General features: G+C 58.2%; 2 protein-coding genes across 2 annotated transcripts in view; both read right to left on the reverse strand.

Moving 5' to 3' along the window:
- Positions 1 to 566: 566 nt before the first annotated feature.
- Positions 567 to 9,559, reverse strand: FANCG (FA complementation group G; the record flags this gene model as incomplete). Its single annotated transcript, XM_082336907.1, has 14 exons — positions 567 to 733; positions 981 to 1,104; positions 1,950 to 2,087; positions 2,631 to 2,686; positions 2,849 to 3,186; positions 3,647 to 3,713; positions 3,957 to 4,117; positions 4,910 to 5,056; positions 5,440 to 5,570; positions 6,753 to 6,912; positions 7,535 to 7,728; positions 8,358 to 8,489; positions 9,190 to 9,280; positions 9,473 to 9,559. 14 exons carry the CDS (start codon positions 9,557 to 9,559, stop codon positions 616 to 618), a joined length of 1,944 nt encoding a protein of 647 aa, XP_082193033.1. The 3' UTR covers positions 567 to 615.
- A 3,858-nt stretch (positions 9,560 to 13,417) lies between these two features.
- PIGO (phosphatidylinositol glycan anchor biosynthesis class O) overlaps positions 13,418 to 19,218 on the reverse strand; it is a gene marked incomplete at its 3' end in the record, with an annotated part of 11,105 nt that continues 5,304 nt past the window's right edge. The window contains exons 6-10 of the mRNA XM_082335376.1: positions 16,129 to 17,701; positions 15,427 to 15,630; positions 14,915 to 15,117; positions 14,109 to 14,179; positions 13,418 to 13,538 (exon numbers count right to left, since the gene is read on the reverse strand). Coding sequence (XP_082191502.1) covers positions 13,418 to 13,538; positions 14,109 to 14,179; positions 14,915 to 15,117; positions 15,427 to 15,630; positions 16,129 to 17,701 — 2,172 coding nt within the window. The remainder of the gene's footprint in view (positions 13,539 to 14,108; positions 14,180 to 14,914; positions 15,118 to 15,426; positions 15,631 to 16,128; positions 17,702 to 19,218) is intronic.

Consider the following 19,218-nt stretch of genomic DNA (forward strand, 5'->3'; position numbering starts at 1 on the left):
CTCGGTCACGTCGTCTCTCCTTTCTCCCAGCTCGGCCCTCGCCCGGCCCTTTCTCCCCTCTCATGGGAGGCCCGGCTTGCCAAAGGCCTGGCTTAGGTGGTCGTGGATCTTCCTCGCCCAAAATGAGCTGCGCCCAGCGCTGGGCAGGAGCTGGAGCCCCGTCACCCCTGCTCGCCGTCACAGAGGGGCCCAGAGCCCTGGGGACGCACCGTGATTCAGCCAAAACCGCTTCTCTGGGCTCCAAACTACATTGACCGAGTAAAAAAGTCAGAATACAAAGGGCAGTCAGGACAGACAGCCCTTTGCTTTACGGGAACGTCTGGCACAGAGCTGGCCCCGCAGCACGGAGCAGGAGGATATCTCTGCCCTTAATCTCCTGCATGCCCAGGGCACAGCCCATGGGCTCGCAGCAGCTCCAAGGCCGTGACTGAAAAGGTTTGCTCTGGAAAAAGGGCACAGTAAAACTTAAACAAAATAAGAGCCGAGGCTTTTATAGAAAAGGAGATCTATTCTGTTTCAGTCCTTTGGGAATCCAGCTTTATCCAAGAGTAATTCCGAGTCCTGGAGGAATCCTTAAAGGCCTCGTGCCAGCCTGCTGCGGGGAGACTGACCGGGTTAGCTCAAGGGGTCCCGGCTCATGGTCCGGAGGTAATCCTGTACACTTCTGGCAAGGGATTCACCATGTGGGAACATCGCCTGCTTCAGACACGAGACCAGGTACAACGGGATGGGCCTGCAAGAGAAGGGAGCGTTGCAGCAGCACGGACTGCGGCATGCCCTTGCCACCGTCTGACTAGGAAGTTCGCTCCCTGCGCGCTGCGGGGCCCCCGGCCTCTGCCCTCCTGTCTGGCTCCGTGTCAGCTCTTGTCAGCCCCGGGGGGTTCCCTGCAGAGCCCCAGCCCCTGGCCTCTCGGAGCAAAGCGCTGCGCTGCTGGAGCTCTCGTGTGGCCAGCTGAGATCCCACCCATCCCTCCACGCACCTTCCCTGCTGCCCATCCTCCCCAGGGATGCTCTGGGAGAGCTTCTGCCAGTGAGCTGCCGCCTCCTGCTTTCGGTTCAGTTTCCACAAGGCCTGCACCAGGTAGGAGGCAGCAGCTGGGTCACCTGCAAGAGACGAAGTGGGGGGATTCAGCCCTTAGCAGGGGAGGAGCGGGTCCTCAGCACTGCTGTGGGTTGCAGGGCGTTGAAAAAGCAGCTTAGAAACCAGATGAGGGAGGTGAGCATGAGGAGAGGTGGTGTAATGGGGAGAAGACCGTCCCAGATGTGTCGCAGCCTCTAATTAACTCTGGGGCTGGTAGCCAAGGCAGATGGCATCAGCCCTGCGGCACAGCCAGCCACACCTCTGTTCGGACACGGGTTGGGAGCCTCGGTCAGGACCGGGAACAGCAGGTTTGGCAGATTCTGGCGGAGCTCACAGGCCTGCAGTGTTGGCACGGCTGGAGCAGCAAACAGGGTCACCCCTGGGAGCAGCACCAGCCATGCCTCGGCTGTGCTCGGGACACGTACAGCTCCCCGCTCCGCTCCCCTCTCCCCTGACCGGCCTCTGGACTCGGCCCCTGGACTGCCAGGTGTGGACATGCTGCTTCCTCGGATAAAGCAAGAGTCCAGCTGCTGTTCTGGGAAAGCAGACCTGCTCTGGGAGAAAGCTGGCTGTACCAGGCCGGGGTTTGGGCAGGAGGAAGACAAATTTCCAAGCTGTCTCAGGGCAGAGGTTGTGGGCAGGGTTCCGATACACCCTGACAATGGTTTTGGTCTGCTTCTCCAGGGCAGTGAGCTGACCAGGCTCCAGAGAAGCATCTCAAGTACGTAACATTGCTGGCAGCCCTGCTGTAGTCCTCGATACCTGAATAAGCGTGGTCTAAAGTGTAAGAGCTTTCTGCTGAAGACAGCAAAGCAGCCAGGACAAATTTGTGGAAATCCCCTGTTCCTCACCAAAATGAGCCTCTTACCTGGCGAGATCTGCAAACCGTGCTGGAAATCCAACAAGGCTTCCTTGTGCCTCCCCAGCTCCAAGAACTGTGAACCTCTCCCGATGAGAGAGAGCAACCTGATCTTCTGGAGCACCTCCACTTCTGGTCGGAGACTCTCTGGCATGGAAAGACACATGGACCTAGAGACAGCATCCTCCAGACATTCCCTCCCTCATCCCAGCAGGCTGAGACAGGTTAGCAGTCAGGATAGGCCGAACATTTACTTGGGTTGCTCATCTTCCAGCTCCGCAAAACACCCGTGGCAGAGCTCAGCCTCCCCGCCAGGCTGGGAGAGGCCAGGAGGCGGCAGAGGGTGAGAGCGAAGAAAGCCAAGAGCTTGGTACATTACATGGCTCCAGTGAACAGTGACCTCGGCAGCAGCCGAGAAGTCTCTTCCCTGAAATCTGGATTTGAGAAGCTTCCCAATTCACAATCCATTTAACTGTCACCTAGACAGCAGGGAAGGAGGCAGAGCCAAGGCGAAACCCTGCTCCAGCCCAACCAGCCAGTCCTTCTGAAAGAGCTCCGCAGGCTGGGACACGCGCCTCCTGCCAGCGGTGACGCCGGGCCCGGCACCTTGCTCCTGTACCCACCGCTGCCAGGCACGCAGCTCCCAGCCCAGCCAGGCCCCGCGCAGGTTCCAGCCGCGCGGCATCCTACCTGTCGGTTCAACACCAGACCCGTAAAGCTGGACTCGCAAGAGATCGCTGAGGCACCTGCGGGTGGGAGGACAGAGGAGCTTTTGGTACCACCCTCGGGCTGGGAATTCGGCCCCGCGCTGTCAGGCCAGCCCCACCGCCGTGCCGCACCCTGCTCTGGCCCCCGCCAGCCATTGCTGCCCGCCAAGGAGGCCCCTTCTCCCAGCGAGGCGTCGTCACCTGCTGAATTGCGTGACGGCCTCCTTGCTCTCGCCCAGCTCGGCCCATGCCCAGCCCTGGTGCAGGTATCCAGCTGCTCTCCAGGCGAGGCAGCGCAGACTCTCCTTCTTCTGGGACAGGAGTCCACTCGCCAGCCCTGCCCCTGGCGATGGGCACTCCGGCTGCTCCAGCCTCTCCTCCACTCGTAACATCCGTGGGATCAGGTCGGTCGTGCGGCTGATGACCTCCTCGCACATGGTTATGGCATCCTGGTGCCTCCCGGCCTGCTCCAAGGCAGACGCTGCTTCCAGGAACACCTCGGGGATCCTGGGCAGAGCTGAGCCACCATGTAGGGGCACCTGGGGAGCACGAGCGGTGGCAGTGCTCAGACGCAGAACCGCAGAGCGCCCAGCCAAGCAGAATGACCCCGTGCTTACTGGGAACCTGGCACCGCTGCCCAGCAAAGCCCAGACCCACTCCCACAGATGCTGGAGCCTGTCGGAGGAGGCAGAAGCTGTGAAGCACTAACAGCTCAGCAGAGTCAAGGTGGCAAATCCCTACTCTTGAAGGGAAGGACGTTCAAAACCAAGCCAACAGCTGCTCCCCACAGGGAAGAGGAAGCTGTTTCTCCAAATAGCAGTGGCAGGTGGTCTCTGGTGTGAAGCCAAAACGCAGACATGCCACAGGTCAAAGGTGCCAGCCCCCACCTCATTTCCTTCACATCTCAAACTAGACACTGAAACCTGGAGTCCAGGTTGGGATGGGGATGGAAACCTCATCTACCCAGTCACCAAGGGAGCTCCTCACCAAGATACCCACCTGCTGCTGCAGCCCCTCCTGAAGCAGAGCCAGAAAATCCAGGTAATGTTCCACCGCATCAGCCACCCTGCAACGGGGACAGGACATGTGGTGGAAGGAGCAGGGGGACCCGAAGAAGTGCCAGCAGCCAGGTGGAACCTGGATCACCAGCCCACAGGCTCTCCCTGCACCGCACTCACTCTGGTTGCGATACCCCTGACTTGAGCAGACCTACAACAGCAGCACTGAACAGGATGATTTCCAGGAGTACAGAGAAAACCGCAGAGCCCAAACAAGCAGCGTGATGCAAGCAGATCAGAGGTGCTGTTACCTCCCATCCTGGAGACATCGCTGTGCCAGCAGGTACTTCACTTCAGAGGGTTGGCGATGGCGAAGGAGAGAAGCTAATATTGGTGTGTGGACAAGGAGCTCTGTTCGGATTAGGAAATACGGACTAGGGGAAGCAGCTGCTGGAGGGTTTTTTCCCAGAGCCTGTGAAACAGGAACAGAAAATATGGTCAACACAATGCCGGTCAAGTCCCAAGCAGCTGCAATCACTTGCCACTTCTGGTGTCTGGAGATGCACCCAGACAAGCAGAAGCACTGCGCTTCATAAGCACAGCTCCACTGTTCTCCCTCAGTACAGCACAGACGCTGCCAGGAAGAGCAACCAGGATCACACAGGACAGGCAGGCTTCTGCTTTCCAGGCAGCATCAGATGTGCAAGATCACCCACATCACCTCAGGTTTTCAGTTCAAGGTGCTCTGAGCTGCCTGGAACACCATCTCCCACTGCAGCCACAGACTTAATTAGACCAGATCTTAGGCCGTTTGTAATGAGAGCGATCCCTCTCCACAGCTGTGTTTGCATCTTATGGATTTCAAACAGCTGGAGCTAACTCTGTGACCTGCACAGGTCTGCCCAGGCAGACCAAGGTTGCTACAGCTAATGCACACTCTCCTGCAGCCACAATCTGCCTTTTAAAGGCCTCTTTACTATTAGAGACTTTGAGTGTAACCTCTTCTCCCGAGCCACCAAGAACATGAACTGGGACCCAAAGGTCATGCCACATCCAACAGCCAGGTGCTGAGCAGGAATTTTGGACCTCACTGGGCTCCTTCCTGCCCACCGCTGAAGGCAGTGCCATGGCTGGATCACTGTAGTCTACTTTGGGGACCCCTCCAAGGTGAAACAGCCCCCCCAAGAAGGCAGAAGCCTGCTTGAGGCTCTGTGCAGGCTCTGCTGGGCAAAAATAAACCCAGGACTACAAGAAGCAGACAAACCTCGTAGAGCAGAGCCAGGGCCTGCAGCTCCGCCTCGGTCTCCCCCAGCTCGTGGTACACTGCTGCCATGTGGGACAAGGTAGGAAAGCAATGGAAGTCCACCTTGAGGGCCCGTTTCAGGTGCTGAAGGGCTGTCTGAGGCTTGCCCTGGATAGATGGGAAGAGGTGCATGTTGAAAGGACATCTTGCTGACATCTTTACTGTTTGGTGGGATACCAATCCCCACTCTGCTTCCCCAGCGATCCCCACTAAGCAAGGGCAGCACTTTAGCCAAAGGCAGCCCTCCTCAGGCTAGTTTTTGAGCTTCTTTCTCTACAACAACCCTTTGCGCTCGGACAAAATCCCTGCCTGGATTTTGCAGCTCTCCAAGGAGGCTGGGGCCACAAGGGCAACCTCTGCTCAAGACCTCGCCTTCCTGCAGCAGCCTAGGACCATGCAGAGGCAGCGAAGACATCAGCTTGAGCCTCCCCACCCTGCTCTAGGCTGCGTTTCACGTCTCCCCACTGACAGGGAAGGGGCCCATCCATTACCATTCGCTGAGCGCAGCAGCCGAGGCAGGTATAGATCTGGGCCAGGACCCTCTTGGAGCAGAATCCTCCCGCAGCCTCCTGAAGGAGGGAGAGGGCAGTGGGAAAGTTCCCAGCCTCCAGCTCCTGCAGCCCTAGGACAGACCCAACACCTCAGCTCCACAGCTCCCCTTCCCGCCCTCCCTGGTCCCCAAACAAGCATACGTGCCCTTTTCTTCCCGGTGCCACAGGGACCTGCCCAATCCCCTCCGCACCCAGCAACGTACAGCAGGATGGTGCCAAGCTGCCATCTTTGGTTTGATGGCGTTACAAGAGAACAACAAACCACTCGATGGAAACGTCTAGCAGAAATAATAGCAACTTCCAAGCCCGGATACCAAGATGCCTGCCTTGGCCCAGAACAAGGGCAGCGGCAGGTGCTGGGCGGGTCCACCTGCGCGTTCATCCACAGCAGTGGCGGTGCGGATGGGGAAGCACAGACAGAATCTCAGAAAGACTTTTTCCAGCGCACCTGAGCCATTTCCCAGCAGGATGCTCTGGGATATTAATTCATGAATATTTATGGCGAATGGTATTTGCTTTTCTTTCAGTCCTCACTTCAAGCTTCCCTCTGAGGCTGCTGTCGCATGCCTACATCATATTGACATCTGCCACCTCCCAGCTGGAAGGGCTATCGCCACCCTTGAGGCTTTTGAGAGGTCTGTGGGCAGGAGCTCCTGCCCTCCCTCCTCGCAGGAAGGCCCTGCGTCAGCCTGAAGGCAGCAAGGCAGTGCTGGCTGCCCCCGGCGCTGCTCGGGTTGTCACGACAGCGAGCGAGGGAAAACCACGAGCGGGACGGAACGCAGCAGTCAGATCAGATCAGTCACCTGCTGTGACACCAGGCTACAAAGCTGCATGACAGCTTTGCATGGCTCCCGCAGCACCGTAATCCAAGGGGAACAACGTGCTTGCAACAAGGCAGGTGCCAGAAGACAGACAGAAGAAAGGAAAATTCTCATAAGCCCCCTGCCAGCCTTCCACTTTATACAAGATCACTGCGGGGCCCAGACACCTACCTACAGCCACAGACAGGCAGAGGAACCTGTGACAGTGTAGAGAAAGGCTCAGCTGAGGAAAAAGCAGAGCTCTTTGGATACTGAACAGCAAAGTTGAGACCCAGAAGCTCAGCCCAAGCCCTCTTCCAAAGGAACAGCCCGGAAAACCCCAGGGGGTAGTTTGCTTCGGAAGAGAAACCAGGATAAGGGCAGGGAGAGGGGGCCCTGGGACAGGAGAGTGGTGGGAGGCCATGCTGGCACGAGTACCTCCCCCACACAAACCTTGCAGGAAGGCTGCTGCGGTGCAGAGGATCTCTTTCAAAATATTGGCGCTCTGTACAAGGGGTGGAGAGGCCCTCTCAGCAGGTACTTGCCATGCCTTGAACAGGGAGAGGAGGTCGTTCTCCCCCTCGCTGCAGCGAGCTCTTCCCAGGTCCTGTGACTACACAGAGGAGAGAGAGCATGGAATGCTGAAGGGAAGCAGGAAACGCTGATCCCAGGGCACAGGGAAACAGCGGTCCCAGCAAACCCTTCGGCGGTGCTCCCTGTGCTGGGGAGCATTGTCCTACCACCCCCTCACTTCAACTGCAACCCACTCGTGGCAGTGATTCTGCCTGGCCTGGGGCAGCAACTCCCCACCTCAGAGCGAGGTGCACCTCGAGGGGCTCCCGGCAAGGCAGACCCAAGTGCTGTTGGAGGGCATTCGAAAAGGTGGGACCCCTCGGCAGCCTCACAGACAGCAGGGAAGGTTCCTCCGCATCCCACCGCTCGCAGCTTGCTCCCTGCAGAGGCTGCAAGTCCACCTGCAGCCCCCTTCCAGCCAGGGCCATTAGGCTATGCTCGGACGGCAGGGAGAGGATTACTCACGCTGACTGGGACTGGGCAGCACTGATGGGTTCGGGTCTCCAAATGCCACAGCAACATTTTACAGAGTGGGGTTTATGACAAATATAGTATTTATGCCAGCTCTGCCTCCTTTAGCAAACCCGTGGGTATTTATATCCCTGCAGATACTCCGGTGCGGGGAACCGGGAGCTGCGCCGCGTCCGCCCGTGCCCAGTTACCTCAGCATTGCTCAGGAGCCGGAAGAGGTCGGCGGCGCTTCCCAGGCGGCCGGCTGCCAGCCACCACGCTGCTTGCAGGGCCCCCAGTCGGTGCAAAGGCGCCTGCAGCTCCTTCACGGTTACCTCCTGCAGCACCTTCTGCCACAGCTCCTCGGTGCTAAGATCCTGCCCGCAGGCCCCGCAAGCCTCCAGAACTGAAAAAAACAAACAAAAAAACCCCAACCGTTGGACAACGGGTCGGTGCCCTGTAACAGACACCCTCCCAAGAGGGAGAGAAAGTCTCAAGCAAGCACGGGCTCCTCATAACGAGGGAAGGAATGGGGTTACAAGGCTGGCCCGGCCTCGGCAGCATGGAAATCGGGCTCTCGGACGGTGGAGTTCACAGCAGCATGCTCAGGAGACAGCGCACAGTTCAGAGCTATGACTCTGGCTCTGCCGCGTCCTCCTGAGGTCACTTGCCCCGGGGCAAGCATGTGCCAACACTGCAGATCCGCCTCTGACCTGCAGCCTATTTCAGTGAGTTTTCTTTGAAGCCAGTGCACCATAATTAAAGGAAACACTCATTTTCTACTGTCACTAAAACTTTGCTAGAGACTTGGCACCTTACGCCTTAAAAACTCTCATTTCCGTTAAAACCGCTGGCCCACGCCTGCAGGCAGCAGCAGGCAGGCAGGCAGGCAGCCGCACACCGTCCCTGGCCGCGAGCCGCCCCACCTCCCTGCTCACAGCCCCGCCGCCTCCGGCCAGTCACCGCGCACCTCCAACGCGCAGAGAACAACCTCCTCGCCCCGAGGAGCCCCCGTAGAGAGAACGGTCTCCTTACCCCTGAGGAGCCCCTGGCGTATTCCTTCTGCTTCTCCTTTGATGGCAGAGTCGGATGCTCCCGCAGTAAAAAGCAGGGAGTTGTAGAGGATGGTAAGCTCCAGAGGCAGGGCGGGGAGGGCAGCTGGCAGCCCTGTGATCACAGCCAACCCAAGGAGAAATTGAGCCAGTTAGAAGAAACCCAACAACCATCCACGCTAAGGTGTCATCACCCAGTTTTGTGACAACAGAAGTGTCCTGGCAAGTATTTTTTGTTGTTGTGGTGAGATTTAACAGCTTGGGGACTGCAGCACCTACAGAGACAGCAGGCGCCACTGCTCCAGGTGCCAGCGCTGCCTTAGACATCCATTCCCCCGCTATCCAGGTGCTGCGTTCCTCCAGGACCGAGGCCTTTCAGCCCTCCCAAAAGAGCGTCAGTAGCCTACCCTCTTGCAACGCGCATCCACCCTTTTGCACAGGTTTCCCACTCTGCGCCTCTCTCCCTCGCATCAGGCTTCCTCTATACCACAGCTGCGGCAGGGAGCCCCTTCCCCAGCTTCCCAGGACAAAGGTTGCCTCGTTTTTTCCAGAAACGCGAAAGCTCTGCCCACATCCTCCGGCAAGATTATGCAGAGGTTGGGGCTGGGCCTTAATCCCTTTGCAGGCCCAGTTCAGCTTAGGGCAACGGGGAACATTTCCCTTTGGAAGTTTGTTTCCCGCACTGGGATACCGGAGCTGCAGCCCGGTAAACACCAGCGCCCGGGAACCGCGGCTTCTTCCCCGGTGCGCTTCGGCTGCGGGACGGCAGCGGGAGGAAGGGCGAAGGCCTCCCAGCCGACCAGGCCGCCACTCACCCCGCATCCTCTGCAGCAGCTTCCCGAGGCCGCCTCGCTGCCGTCTCACCTCCCGCGCCGCCACTCCGCTGACCCCGGAGCACCAGGCTGCCTGCAAGGGAGACACTCACCCGCCGGCCCGGGCCGCGGCACCCCTTCCCCTCCCGCCCCGCGGCCGGCGGGCAGGCTGCGGCCTAGCCCCGGGCGGCGGCGCTCCCACGGCAACCGGAGGGAGCGCGGTCGCGGGAGGGCCAGCCCCGGGGCTGAGGGAACGGGGAGGAGGGGGAGAGGGAAGGCGCCGCACCCGCCAGCGGCCGGCCAGGGCCCGGCTCTCGGCGGCCCAGGCCCGCAGGCAGCCCGGCTCCGGGGCCGGCCCCCGCCGCCGCTTCATGGCCGCCGCCCGCGCGCCCCGCTCTCCTCCCGCCTTCCCGCTGATTGGCCGGCGCCCGCCGCTCCGCCGCGGCCATTGGCGGGCGGGACCGAGCGGAAGCGACCGTCGCCGAGGCAACAGCGAGCCCGCCGCCCCGCCACGAGGACGGCGGCCGAGGAGGACCAAACCCCGGAGCCGGGCGAAACGCCGCGGCCGGGACCGCGACCGCGACCGGCACCGGCACCGGGCCGGGTCCCGCCTGCCCGCCCCGGGGCCGCGAAGGAGAAGACGACCAGAGCCCGCCTCGGATCTCACGGCTTTATTTGCAGGCATCTGTTTTGCAGCCGCCCGGAGCCCCGCTGCCACCGTCAAACAGCAAATTTCCCTCCCTCCCCCCCCCGATTAATTAACGAGTCATTTAATAACGAAGCGACCCCTCCGCGGCTGCCTCCCGCATGCCAGGCACGGCGCAGCCCCTGCGAGGCGGGCCAGCGGTAGCCCAGCAGCGGTGGACGTGGGGCACCGGCCCCGAGGACCGCAGTGGTCCAGAGCCGAAGCTCTCGGGTCAACGAGTGCTGCCAACTTGCCTGTTTTGGGGTTTTTTGAAGGAAAAAAGGCTCTACTTCCTAGCAGAGACCCCAGCATCGCTTCCACCTTCCTGGTGTAGCCGCTGAATGGGAACACAAGCGTTAACAGGCAGACATGTAGAAATACCCAGGAAAGCGTAGCACCACGCTGCATGCAGAGCTCCCCAAATTGCTTTCCAGAACTGGGTCCATCCCCTTTTTTTTTTTTTTCCCAAACGGGGTACTGAGGCACAGAGAGGTTAATAACAAAACATAAAACAACAATCTTGCTCCGAGCCAGTAAATGGCAAGTCGAGTCAGAGCCCGGGGCAGAGGGCAGAGCCTTGGTTTCGATGGCGGGCACCTTCCTCTGGACACTCCTTGGGGTTTTAAATCAGCAAACACAGCCACCTCTGCTCTAGCGTCAGCAGCTTGTCTTGCTTCCAAGGTCGCCAAGCCTTGGACCAGCATTAACTCTGTCATCCCTGGCACACTCAGGAGAACGGCAGCCAAACAGTCAGCTTGAGGGCAGCTGGGGAAGGCTGGCAAAGACTAAAAATGTCAATGAAAGAAAGCAAGAGCATCTCCAGCCCTTGGAAAACTCGTCTTCTTGAATTTGAATTCTTTGGTGTAGTAGGCAGTCTGCCTTGCCCGAGCAGCTAGCACTCCTTGGCATCTCTGCAGTGACAAGCATGTACTTGCAGCTGTGTTGCTGCAAGTTTTGTTCAGTCTCCGTCGAGATAAGTGTGCGTGTTTTCATGGAGCTGCAGCTCTGCTGTCCCCTCTGCCCTGGCCTGCCAGGGCCGTGAGCCTGCAGCCCCAGCGGGAAGGCAGAGGGGTGGTATGGAGGGATGAGGAGAGGATGCCCCAGCGCCAGCTGAGCGCTCCAACCACGAACACCGGGCGCAGGAAGGCTCAGCAGCTTTACAGTGACTGTTGAAAAAGGAACTAGTCCCACAGATGGGAGAGAAGAATGCCCAGGGGCCTGGGTGGCAGCTGCAGGGACGTCAGGGGCCAGTTCTACAGCATCAGTGACCACAAGGATTCCTGCCAGCACAAACACATTCAGCCAGCAAGCTCCTGACCAGGTTACGAGGTTACAACAGGACCTATTTGGGCTCCAGCCTTGGGGTTTAGCAACATGTGTTATCTAGACTAACCTCACGTTAAATGAAAATTCACTGGGTAGCTGCTACCTCCACCCCTTTCCTCCTCTCCACCCCTCACCCATCAGCATGGACCCCTCAGCACCGAGAACCTCACAGCCACCAAGGGGTCACAGTATACAGCAAATAACCTGTTAAGGGTGGGACTGCTTAAGCCCATCTAATGGTGGCCTGATGCGTTCCTGCCCCCTCCAGCGTCCCCCGCTGCACACTGCTACCCCTTGCCTTGCACTAGCACTGGCGTGCGTGCATCCAGGCGGTGAGGCAGCCCGGGGAGTCATGCCAGCTACAAACCAGTCCCTGGTTGTGCTGGGTGAAATTAGCGACAGGCCCGCAGGGCAGGGGAGATGCGAGGCTGAGGTGGGAGAGCACAGCCAGCAGCTCAGCAGGAGACCGGGCAACGGAAACCCAAAATTAGAGTAGTTTAAGCCTCCCTGGAATTGCACCCTAACACCTGAACAAGCATTTTGCAGGGGTAAAATACAAAACTAAAGCTGCCCACGAGAGCCATTTTCCACAGTGACTGGGCATAATGGCAGGAACTGAAACGATGAGGTGACGAGACACTTTCCCTGGGACTCTCCAGGGCAGAGGAGAGGAAGAGCCTGGAGTTACGCTAGCAGTTGGCAGGGAGGAACTCAAACAGGGGCAGTCATGGTGCACGAGTTAAAAAACAAATGGTATCAGAACAAAAATTAACGCAGGAATCCCAGGCAAGCAGTCCTCAGCTCTTTGCAGGGGGAAAGAGACAAAAGGTTTCATAGCACCAAGTAATGCCACACAGTGGTTCAGGGCAGTAAGGAATCCCAGCTCCCATCGAAATGCAGGGGGAATGTAGCTGGGATATGGCCAGGCACCATGGTCACTGTCCTCTACCTCTCCCTGTAAAGAAAGAAATATGGTGTCTCCTGACTGCGAGAGCCAAGGGTGGGTTTAGGGCAGCTCACCTGCAGCATGAAGTCCCTCACAGAACACCAAGGTCAGGAGGGAGACAAGCACCAAATGCGGGATAACAGATGCCATCGGCTGCAGTGCCTGGGGACCCTTCGAGGCGACACAAGCCCCAGCACATACACGGACACCAGCGAGTTATGCCACCTCCCAGAAGAGTTGTCACCTGCTCAGGGCTGTCAAGCAGCTTTTCCCAGGCACCAGAGCTCACACCAAGGCCACTCCTGCAGTTGGGACAGCTACTCCAGACGCCCCTTTCCTCCTGACCAGGTGCAATAGGGGGATGAGCCAATGCTCTGTCACTATGTCCCGCTGCATCTCAACCGTTCGCAATCAACAGCCGGCATCTGGCAGCACACGCTCAGGAAGAGATTGGGAGCCTTGGCTGCTGCAGCCCAGCCCAAGGGGACACTGACAGGCCGAGACCCTGAGTGGAGAGTTTCTTGGTCATGGAGCCAGTTATCCCTGCGCCCGCTCCCCCAACAAGCTAAACCTGCTCCAGGCTGTACGAGGCAGCCCGGAGTGCTCCCTGCTGCCCTTCACAGGGCTGAGGAAGACCAGGAAAATGGGAGTGTAGGGCAAGAGGGGCCTCACTACAGAGCAATCAACTGACTTTACAGAGGAGCAGCTGCCACCGAGACCCCAGGAACCATCCATATGCGTAACCACGTGCACTTTGATTCCAGCGTAAAAACTGAGCACACGAAGAGAAGTGGTGGCTGCAGGACCTTCCTCCTCCTCTCTCCCTGCCCTCCCCTCCCCTCCCCAGCAGGCCCCTTCCCGCGAGTCACCGTCTCTGCACAGGCGTGACACCTTGCCGGCCACTGAAACCGACCAGCTGCACAGTGGGGACAGTTGTCAGGAAAGTAGCAGCAAGACCCCGGGTTGGTGTTTCTCCAGAGGAGCACTTCAGGACTCCTGCTTCTTGGGCTCCCGCAGCAGACTCCTCCCGCTGCCAACAGATGCCCAACGAGAGCTCTGACCTCCACTGCTGAGAAACACCGTCACGATGAGTGGGGAACAGTTGGGTCCGGTCCAGCGGTGCAGTGCTGAGGCAGGGAGCTGGGGATCATCCCCGACTGCTGTCGGCAGGCACTCGCTGCTGGTGGCTCATGTAACCCTCCTGGCACCTGGGGTCCAGGGAGACAACCACAGCCTCAGCCGACGAGCGGGTCGGGTTCCCCACATCTCTGACGTTACCTGAGCTGAAGCTGGCTGAACCAGGTGCTGACAGCACAGTCCACACGCATCACCAGGGAGATCCCCAGTAGGAGGCAGATGCTGCTCACCACGAAGCCCAGTGACTCAAAGAGGAACCTGCCGGCACAACGGACGCAGTAAGGATATCGCAGCCAGCATGCCTGCAAAGACAGGCTACTGCCCTTGCTCCCAGCAGGCTCATTTCAGGTCCTAAAACCTGATTTACGCTCACTCCCCAGCAGTTGCTGCCTGCAGCCTGGAAGCCAAGCACGCCTCTGGTTTAGATGCTGTTCAGGACAACACCCAGGTGGGATTTTGAATCCCTCAGAGGCCAAGGCCACCCCACACTCCCTACTGGCCCAAAGGTTGGCTAGTTGACCATTTTTGGGTTTACCATTTCTGGTCTGATATCCCTGCACCTTTGGCTCTCTGCCCTGAATATTCTTAGCTTCCAGGTGGGCTCTGTGTGTTCTTGGAAATAAAGATAAGGAGAAGTTTCTAGGCTCTGGCTCAAGTCCAGCTTCTGAACTTGCAGCGGGAATCAGTTAAGGACAGTCCTACAGCCTCTGCTAGGTAAGAAGTCAGATCGATCACAGGGTCTCTTCCAACATTACTGTCTACAAACTCTAGTCAAGATGTCACGGATATGAGCCCTAACCCAGCATCAGAGCAACTCCTGGGACTTACTTTGGGGCAAAGACCTTCCAGACCATGAGGTGCCTCCTGAGGATCATAGCTGCACAAACACAGGCCAGAAGCTGTGGGGGAGATCAGGAAAAACAAGTTACAAGTGACTCTGGAGAGACCTCCTGGGCACTAGGTTCACATCTGAAGGCAGTACGAAACTGCATGCACCTGAGAGGATGGTCCAGCACGCACCAGAAATAAGCGTGCCAAAGAGGATTCCCTTCCATCGTGTCCTCAAGTCAGGAAAAACAAGCTGCTTGGGGTACACGCAGCCCTCCTGGGGCCAGGCTGGGACAGCACAGAGGAGGGCTCACCCTGCGGCTAACCTGACCTATTATTTCACTGAGAGGGGCACCCATGCTCTCCTGCTGCGGGGCCTGCCTCCTCCCTTGTACTGTCTCTGGTCTGACCACACAGGAGAACGATTTGAAAGGCTAAACCCCAGAAAGCTATTTGCTTCTTTCACAGGATTAAATTTCTGGTGTTTAGCTCCCTATACCACCGCAGCACAGGATCAGCTGAAAACCAGAGCTGGTGCAAAATAGGTATGCATGGTTGGGAAGCGGGGGAGCAGGATTACAACCCTGTAGTTTCTGAAGAGACGTTGCCACTCTGGGCAAAAAGTGGCCTAATCCATACTGCGGCTCCTGTGCGGCTGCTCTTCCACCTGCAACCAGACATATCACCCCTGGGCCTGTCTGTGCCCGGCTGACCCCCATCCCTTATCAGAGCACCCCATGGTTCTCCTAGCAACCCATTTCCCTGTTGGACAGCCTTCTCCACAGCCATCCCGCCTCTGACCGTACCTGTGTCCCAAGGACAAAGAGGTACTTCAGCCCCAGCTGCAGCAGAGCAGTGGAGAACTTCTCCGGGGACTCCCGCAGCCTCATCTCCATCATGTGCTCCTCCACCTCCGGCAGCTCCTCCCGGGGCTCCTTCTTGGGCTTCTTCCTATGCGAGCTGGGCATCTCACACACAAAGGGCCAAAGCAGGAGCAGAGGGCAGCCGACTACCTCAAGGACAAAGGCACATGAAGTTACTGGAGCCCAGGAGGTGAGGAGCAGTCTAGGCTCTGCCATCATGCCCTGGACCTACAGGACGCACACGCCCCAGCTCCAGTTTGCTGGCCAGGCACAACTAGATGGAGGCTGCAGGCCGTGGGCAGCTCTATGGCCCCAGAAAGGGACAGCGAGGATGCTGCTGTTCAGCTGGCGCTGGAGCCTTCATCGCCTCGTGCTCAGCCTGCAGGCCTCCAGACAAGGCAAAGCAGTGAGCCAAGTCTGCTCAGGCTCAACAGCCCAGGAAGAAATTGATTTACCTGCAAAGAGGATATGGGAGGCAAAGGTGTTGGCGCCCACCAGGACAGCAGGCAGAAGGTTCGTGCCGTGGTCAAGGTGGAAGCCGACAAAGGCTGCGTTCCAGTGGATGGCTGGGAAGATGGGCTGGTGGCCCGTGGAATAGAAGAACTGGGACGCAGCAAGGAGCCAGGAGATGACTGCGTACCAGGGCACTGAAAAAGGCTCTGAGAGATTGAGAGAGAGAGAGAGAGATCAGCATCGAGGAAAAAAGACAGACCCACGGTCAAAAAAAGCCTGTTGAGTTTTCTTCCAGGTTCCCTTTCCACGCTCTCTGACAGACAGAAACCAGTCAGGCTCCCGCCAGAGGAGACGGTGAGGGGCCAGGCATTCCCTCTGCTGCCCGCCCTGCTACTGGACTCTGTCAGCAGCAGTGGGGTTCAGTGGCTGCTCACACCCTGGGGAGAAGGGATGGGTGTAGAGCCCCCTTCCCTGACACAAGGGACTCCTCCTCCCACGTTGCACCCTTGCTGCATGCATCTCTCTTCTATTAGAGGATCTGAGCAGCTCTAAAAAAGCTAGGAGGATCCTCTGAGGATCAGTGTATCACCATTCCCCAAGAGCAGAGACTGGGCTCTGCTTCTCTCCCTGGAAATAAGACAAGGTCGCTGCAGATAAGCCCCGGGTCGCACATCCAGAGGATGCTCTACCGAGCCCTGACTCACCAGCGTCTCCAGCAAGGCCTCTGGCACGCGTGTGGATGTGCAGCAGCATGAAGGCCTCCAGGAAGAGGAGAAGGAAGGCGAGACTCAGCCGCTCGCTGTGCAGAAGCATCAAGAGGAAGCCCAGCAGGGTGAGTGCGATGACCAGGGCTGCCGAGTACACACTGCCCAGCCCGTACGCTGCGATGGTGGCCTTGCAGCTTCCCCGCTCCAGGCGGCTCTTCTGAGACTCCTGCATCCTCTTGTAGATCTGAGGGATGACGTGCAGGAAGTCGACTTCAGAGCTGGGAACCCCGAGGTAGGGAGTGACGATGGATCCTGCTGACTCCCGCGTGTCCTTGGCGAGCACCGTCATGGGATTGCACAGCAGGAGCAGCAGCCCCACGGATGCTAGTCCGTAGACGGCCCATGGAAAGGCAACAACCGCCACCTGCACCAGCTCCTGCAGCTTGCCAAGAGAGTCGTCAGTGCTGGAGGCAACGGCCCAGTAGCAGGCAATGCAGAGGACCACCAGCGGGAAACCCCAGCGCACGAAGAGCACGAGGGGGTCCGAGCTGTTCAGGTTGCCGTAGTGTCGCAGCCAGCTCCGCACTGCATAGACCAGCCCGGCCAGCAAGGCCACGCACAGGAGGTAGAAGAGGTTCTTGGCCCGTGTGTTTCTCAGGCTGGCAAGGGGGGAGAGGAAAAGAGAGGGCCGGCACTGAGGGATTTCTTCGCGGCACTGGTGGAAGAAACCGGAGAGGCGAACGCAGACCAGAAGCATGGCCACGAAGCACAGCAGGTACCAGATCTCCCTCCGGTAAGAAGAAAAGCCAAGGAGCTGCTGCTTGGGGCCTTCTGGCACAGTCAGGCGACCGTCCCAGTGGAGCTTCCCCACGAGCAACATCACCAGCGAGGCCAGCAGGAACGGGGCCACCCGGGCCTCGGCCACCACAAAGCTATCGGAGAACATAGCTCCACAGCGGAAGAGGAGGATGCCCATGGGGAAGGCCAGCCCCAGCCACGCTCGCAGCCTCTGCCTCAGGCCAATGCTGGCCAAGGGTGGCGGACTGCCCGCCAAACGGGCTCGCTTGGGATGCCGGCCCCACCAGTGCCAGAAAAAACCCAGCTGAGAAGCTGCGGCTGCCCATGACGACACCAGGAGGAGATCCAGCCCCTCCTGCGTGAACGCACGGGCCAGCCCAAGCAGAACAGCCACCACCAAGCCCCAAAGCAGTGGGTATAGAAGACAGCTGCGATAGAAAGAGTCCGATGCTGCAGCCAGCTCTGAGGCCACGTAGCAGAGCAGGCAGGAAGCAGCGATGAGGGTGCAGCCCCCCACCATACGCAGGGGATTGAAGCGGGCCCAGGACTGGGTGCACACAGCCCGTGCCTCCCGCAGGTAGAGCTGGAAGCGACCAATGAGGCTTCCCAGCCTGGACTCCAACTCCGGAGGCAGCAGCGTCGCTCCCTGCACCTGGGCCAAGAGCTGAGTGTGCTCCTCCACGGCGCTGGAGAAAAGCTCCTGCAGGTGCTGGAGCTGCTCTGCTGGCAGGTCCTGAGCCACCAGCGAGTAGGAGTGCAGGAAGCGGTCCACCTACAGGAGAGGGGACACAGGGTCAGACAGCAGCACTGGGACTACTGGGAATGGGATTCATCGCCATCTTCCTCACTCAGCCCCTTCAGAATGGAAAGGGCCCCAATCTGCCAGCCCTTGCCAGGACAGACCTGTCCCCAGCCACATCACCTGGGGCCAGTCACCCGAATTCAGGATGTGACTGGCAGGAAACACAACACTTCTGCCTAAGTGACATCCCTCTCAAGTGACATATCCATCCCGACAGCCACACTGACTCCTCTCAGTTCTTCATCTGCAGGTGCACCTCCGGTAGCATTGTGCATCACTAAGGGCTTTTATGCAGAGTCTTGATGGTAACAGTAAGGCAAACTTCCCCCAGAACTTCAGGTCACTACTAGCTATTCATCCACACCTGATGGCGACTTTTACACTGTTTGTCTGAGGACAGATATCAAATTGAAGAGCTTATAGTGGATCAAATCAAACTGCTCCCTCTTCTTCAATACAAGCACATTAACGCACTGTACCATAGACTAAGGAAAGCTCATTCTGGTTCCTGCTTCAAGAGGACAGGAACAGAGGCAGCTACGATCCCAAAGTCATACAAAAGTCTTACAAGGGCATTACTGGGGCAGGGCACCCGTACAAACACCCAGCTGCTCAGCAGTGTAGATCTGCTCAAGCCCTGAAACACACCGATACCTTCGCGTGCCTTCCAGTCACCTCAGAGCACAGGCAGAATCAGCCCACTCCTGCCCATGAATGGCAAACACAAGCACCAGCTCTCTCCCAGGCCAGCACGACCTCCCTGGTCTGCAAAGCTTCTGCAACATCAACATGATTGAGCCAGAAACCTCCTCAAATGAGTGCAAATATTTAAACAGACAGGACTGGATAACACTAATTCCCAACAGATGATGATCTATATCCTCCGTAACTAATGGACAGCAACGTACACTATCATCTTTAAATGACAAAGCACTCTGCTGCTCTATAAATACACAGCAGAGAGGCTGAACATTTTTGCCTTCCCATCAGCAGTCGTATCCTCTCCAGCTCCTTGCACCAATGGTTTCCAACTGGCACATCACGGGTTGCTTCCAGGCAACCGGGCCCAAAACAGGACCTGGTCTGCTTTGGCTTCTTCCCTGAGAGCCCCAGGGGTGCAGCAGGGAGCTGGCTGAGTTATTCTTGTGCTCCTAGCAATCCAGGGGTCCCTCAAAGGCAGGCCGGCACTTAGCTAAGACACCTGCCTTGTAAAATGTGCGGCAAACCTGGTTCTGTAGCATGCCAAGAGCCACAACAGACAGCCCCCGTGTCCTCCATAGAGGGTCTGGCTTGCCCTGGCACAGGGCCTGCTCCATCGCCTAGGCTTCTTTTATGCCTGGTATAATCATTTTCATTCAAGTTTTGTCACTCGCGGTTGGGGTTCTGTATTTTATTGCGCTTGGTTCCTTCCCTATCCCCCCTTATTGTCACCTGTTAGATGGTGTTTCTTTTATTTAGTCCTTTGTTACTGTTTTCCTTCTGTCACT

The sequence above is a fragment of the Platalea leucorodia genome (assembly GCF_965183815.1).
Source record: "Platalea leucorodia genome assembly, chromosome: Z".
NCBI classification, from domain to species: domain Eukaryota; kingdom Metazoa; phylum Chordata; class Aves; order Pelecaniformes; family Threskiornithidae; genus Platalea; species Platalea leucorodia.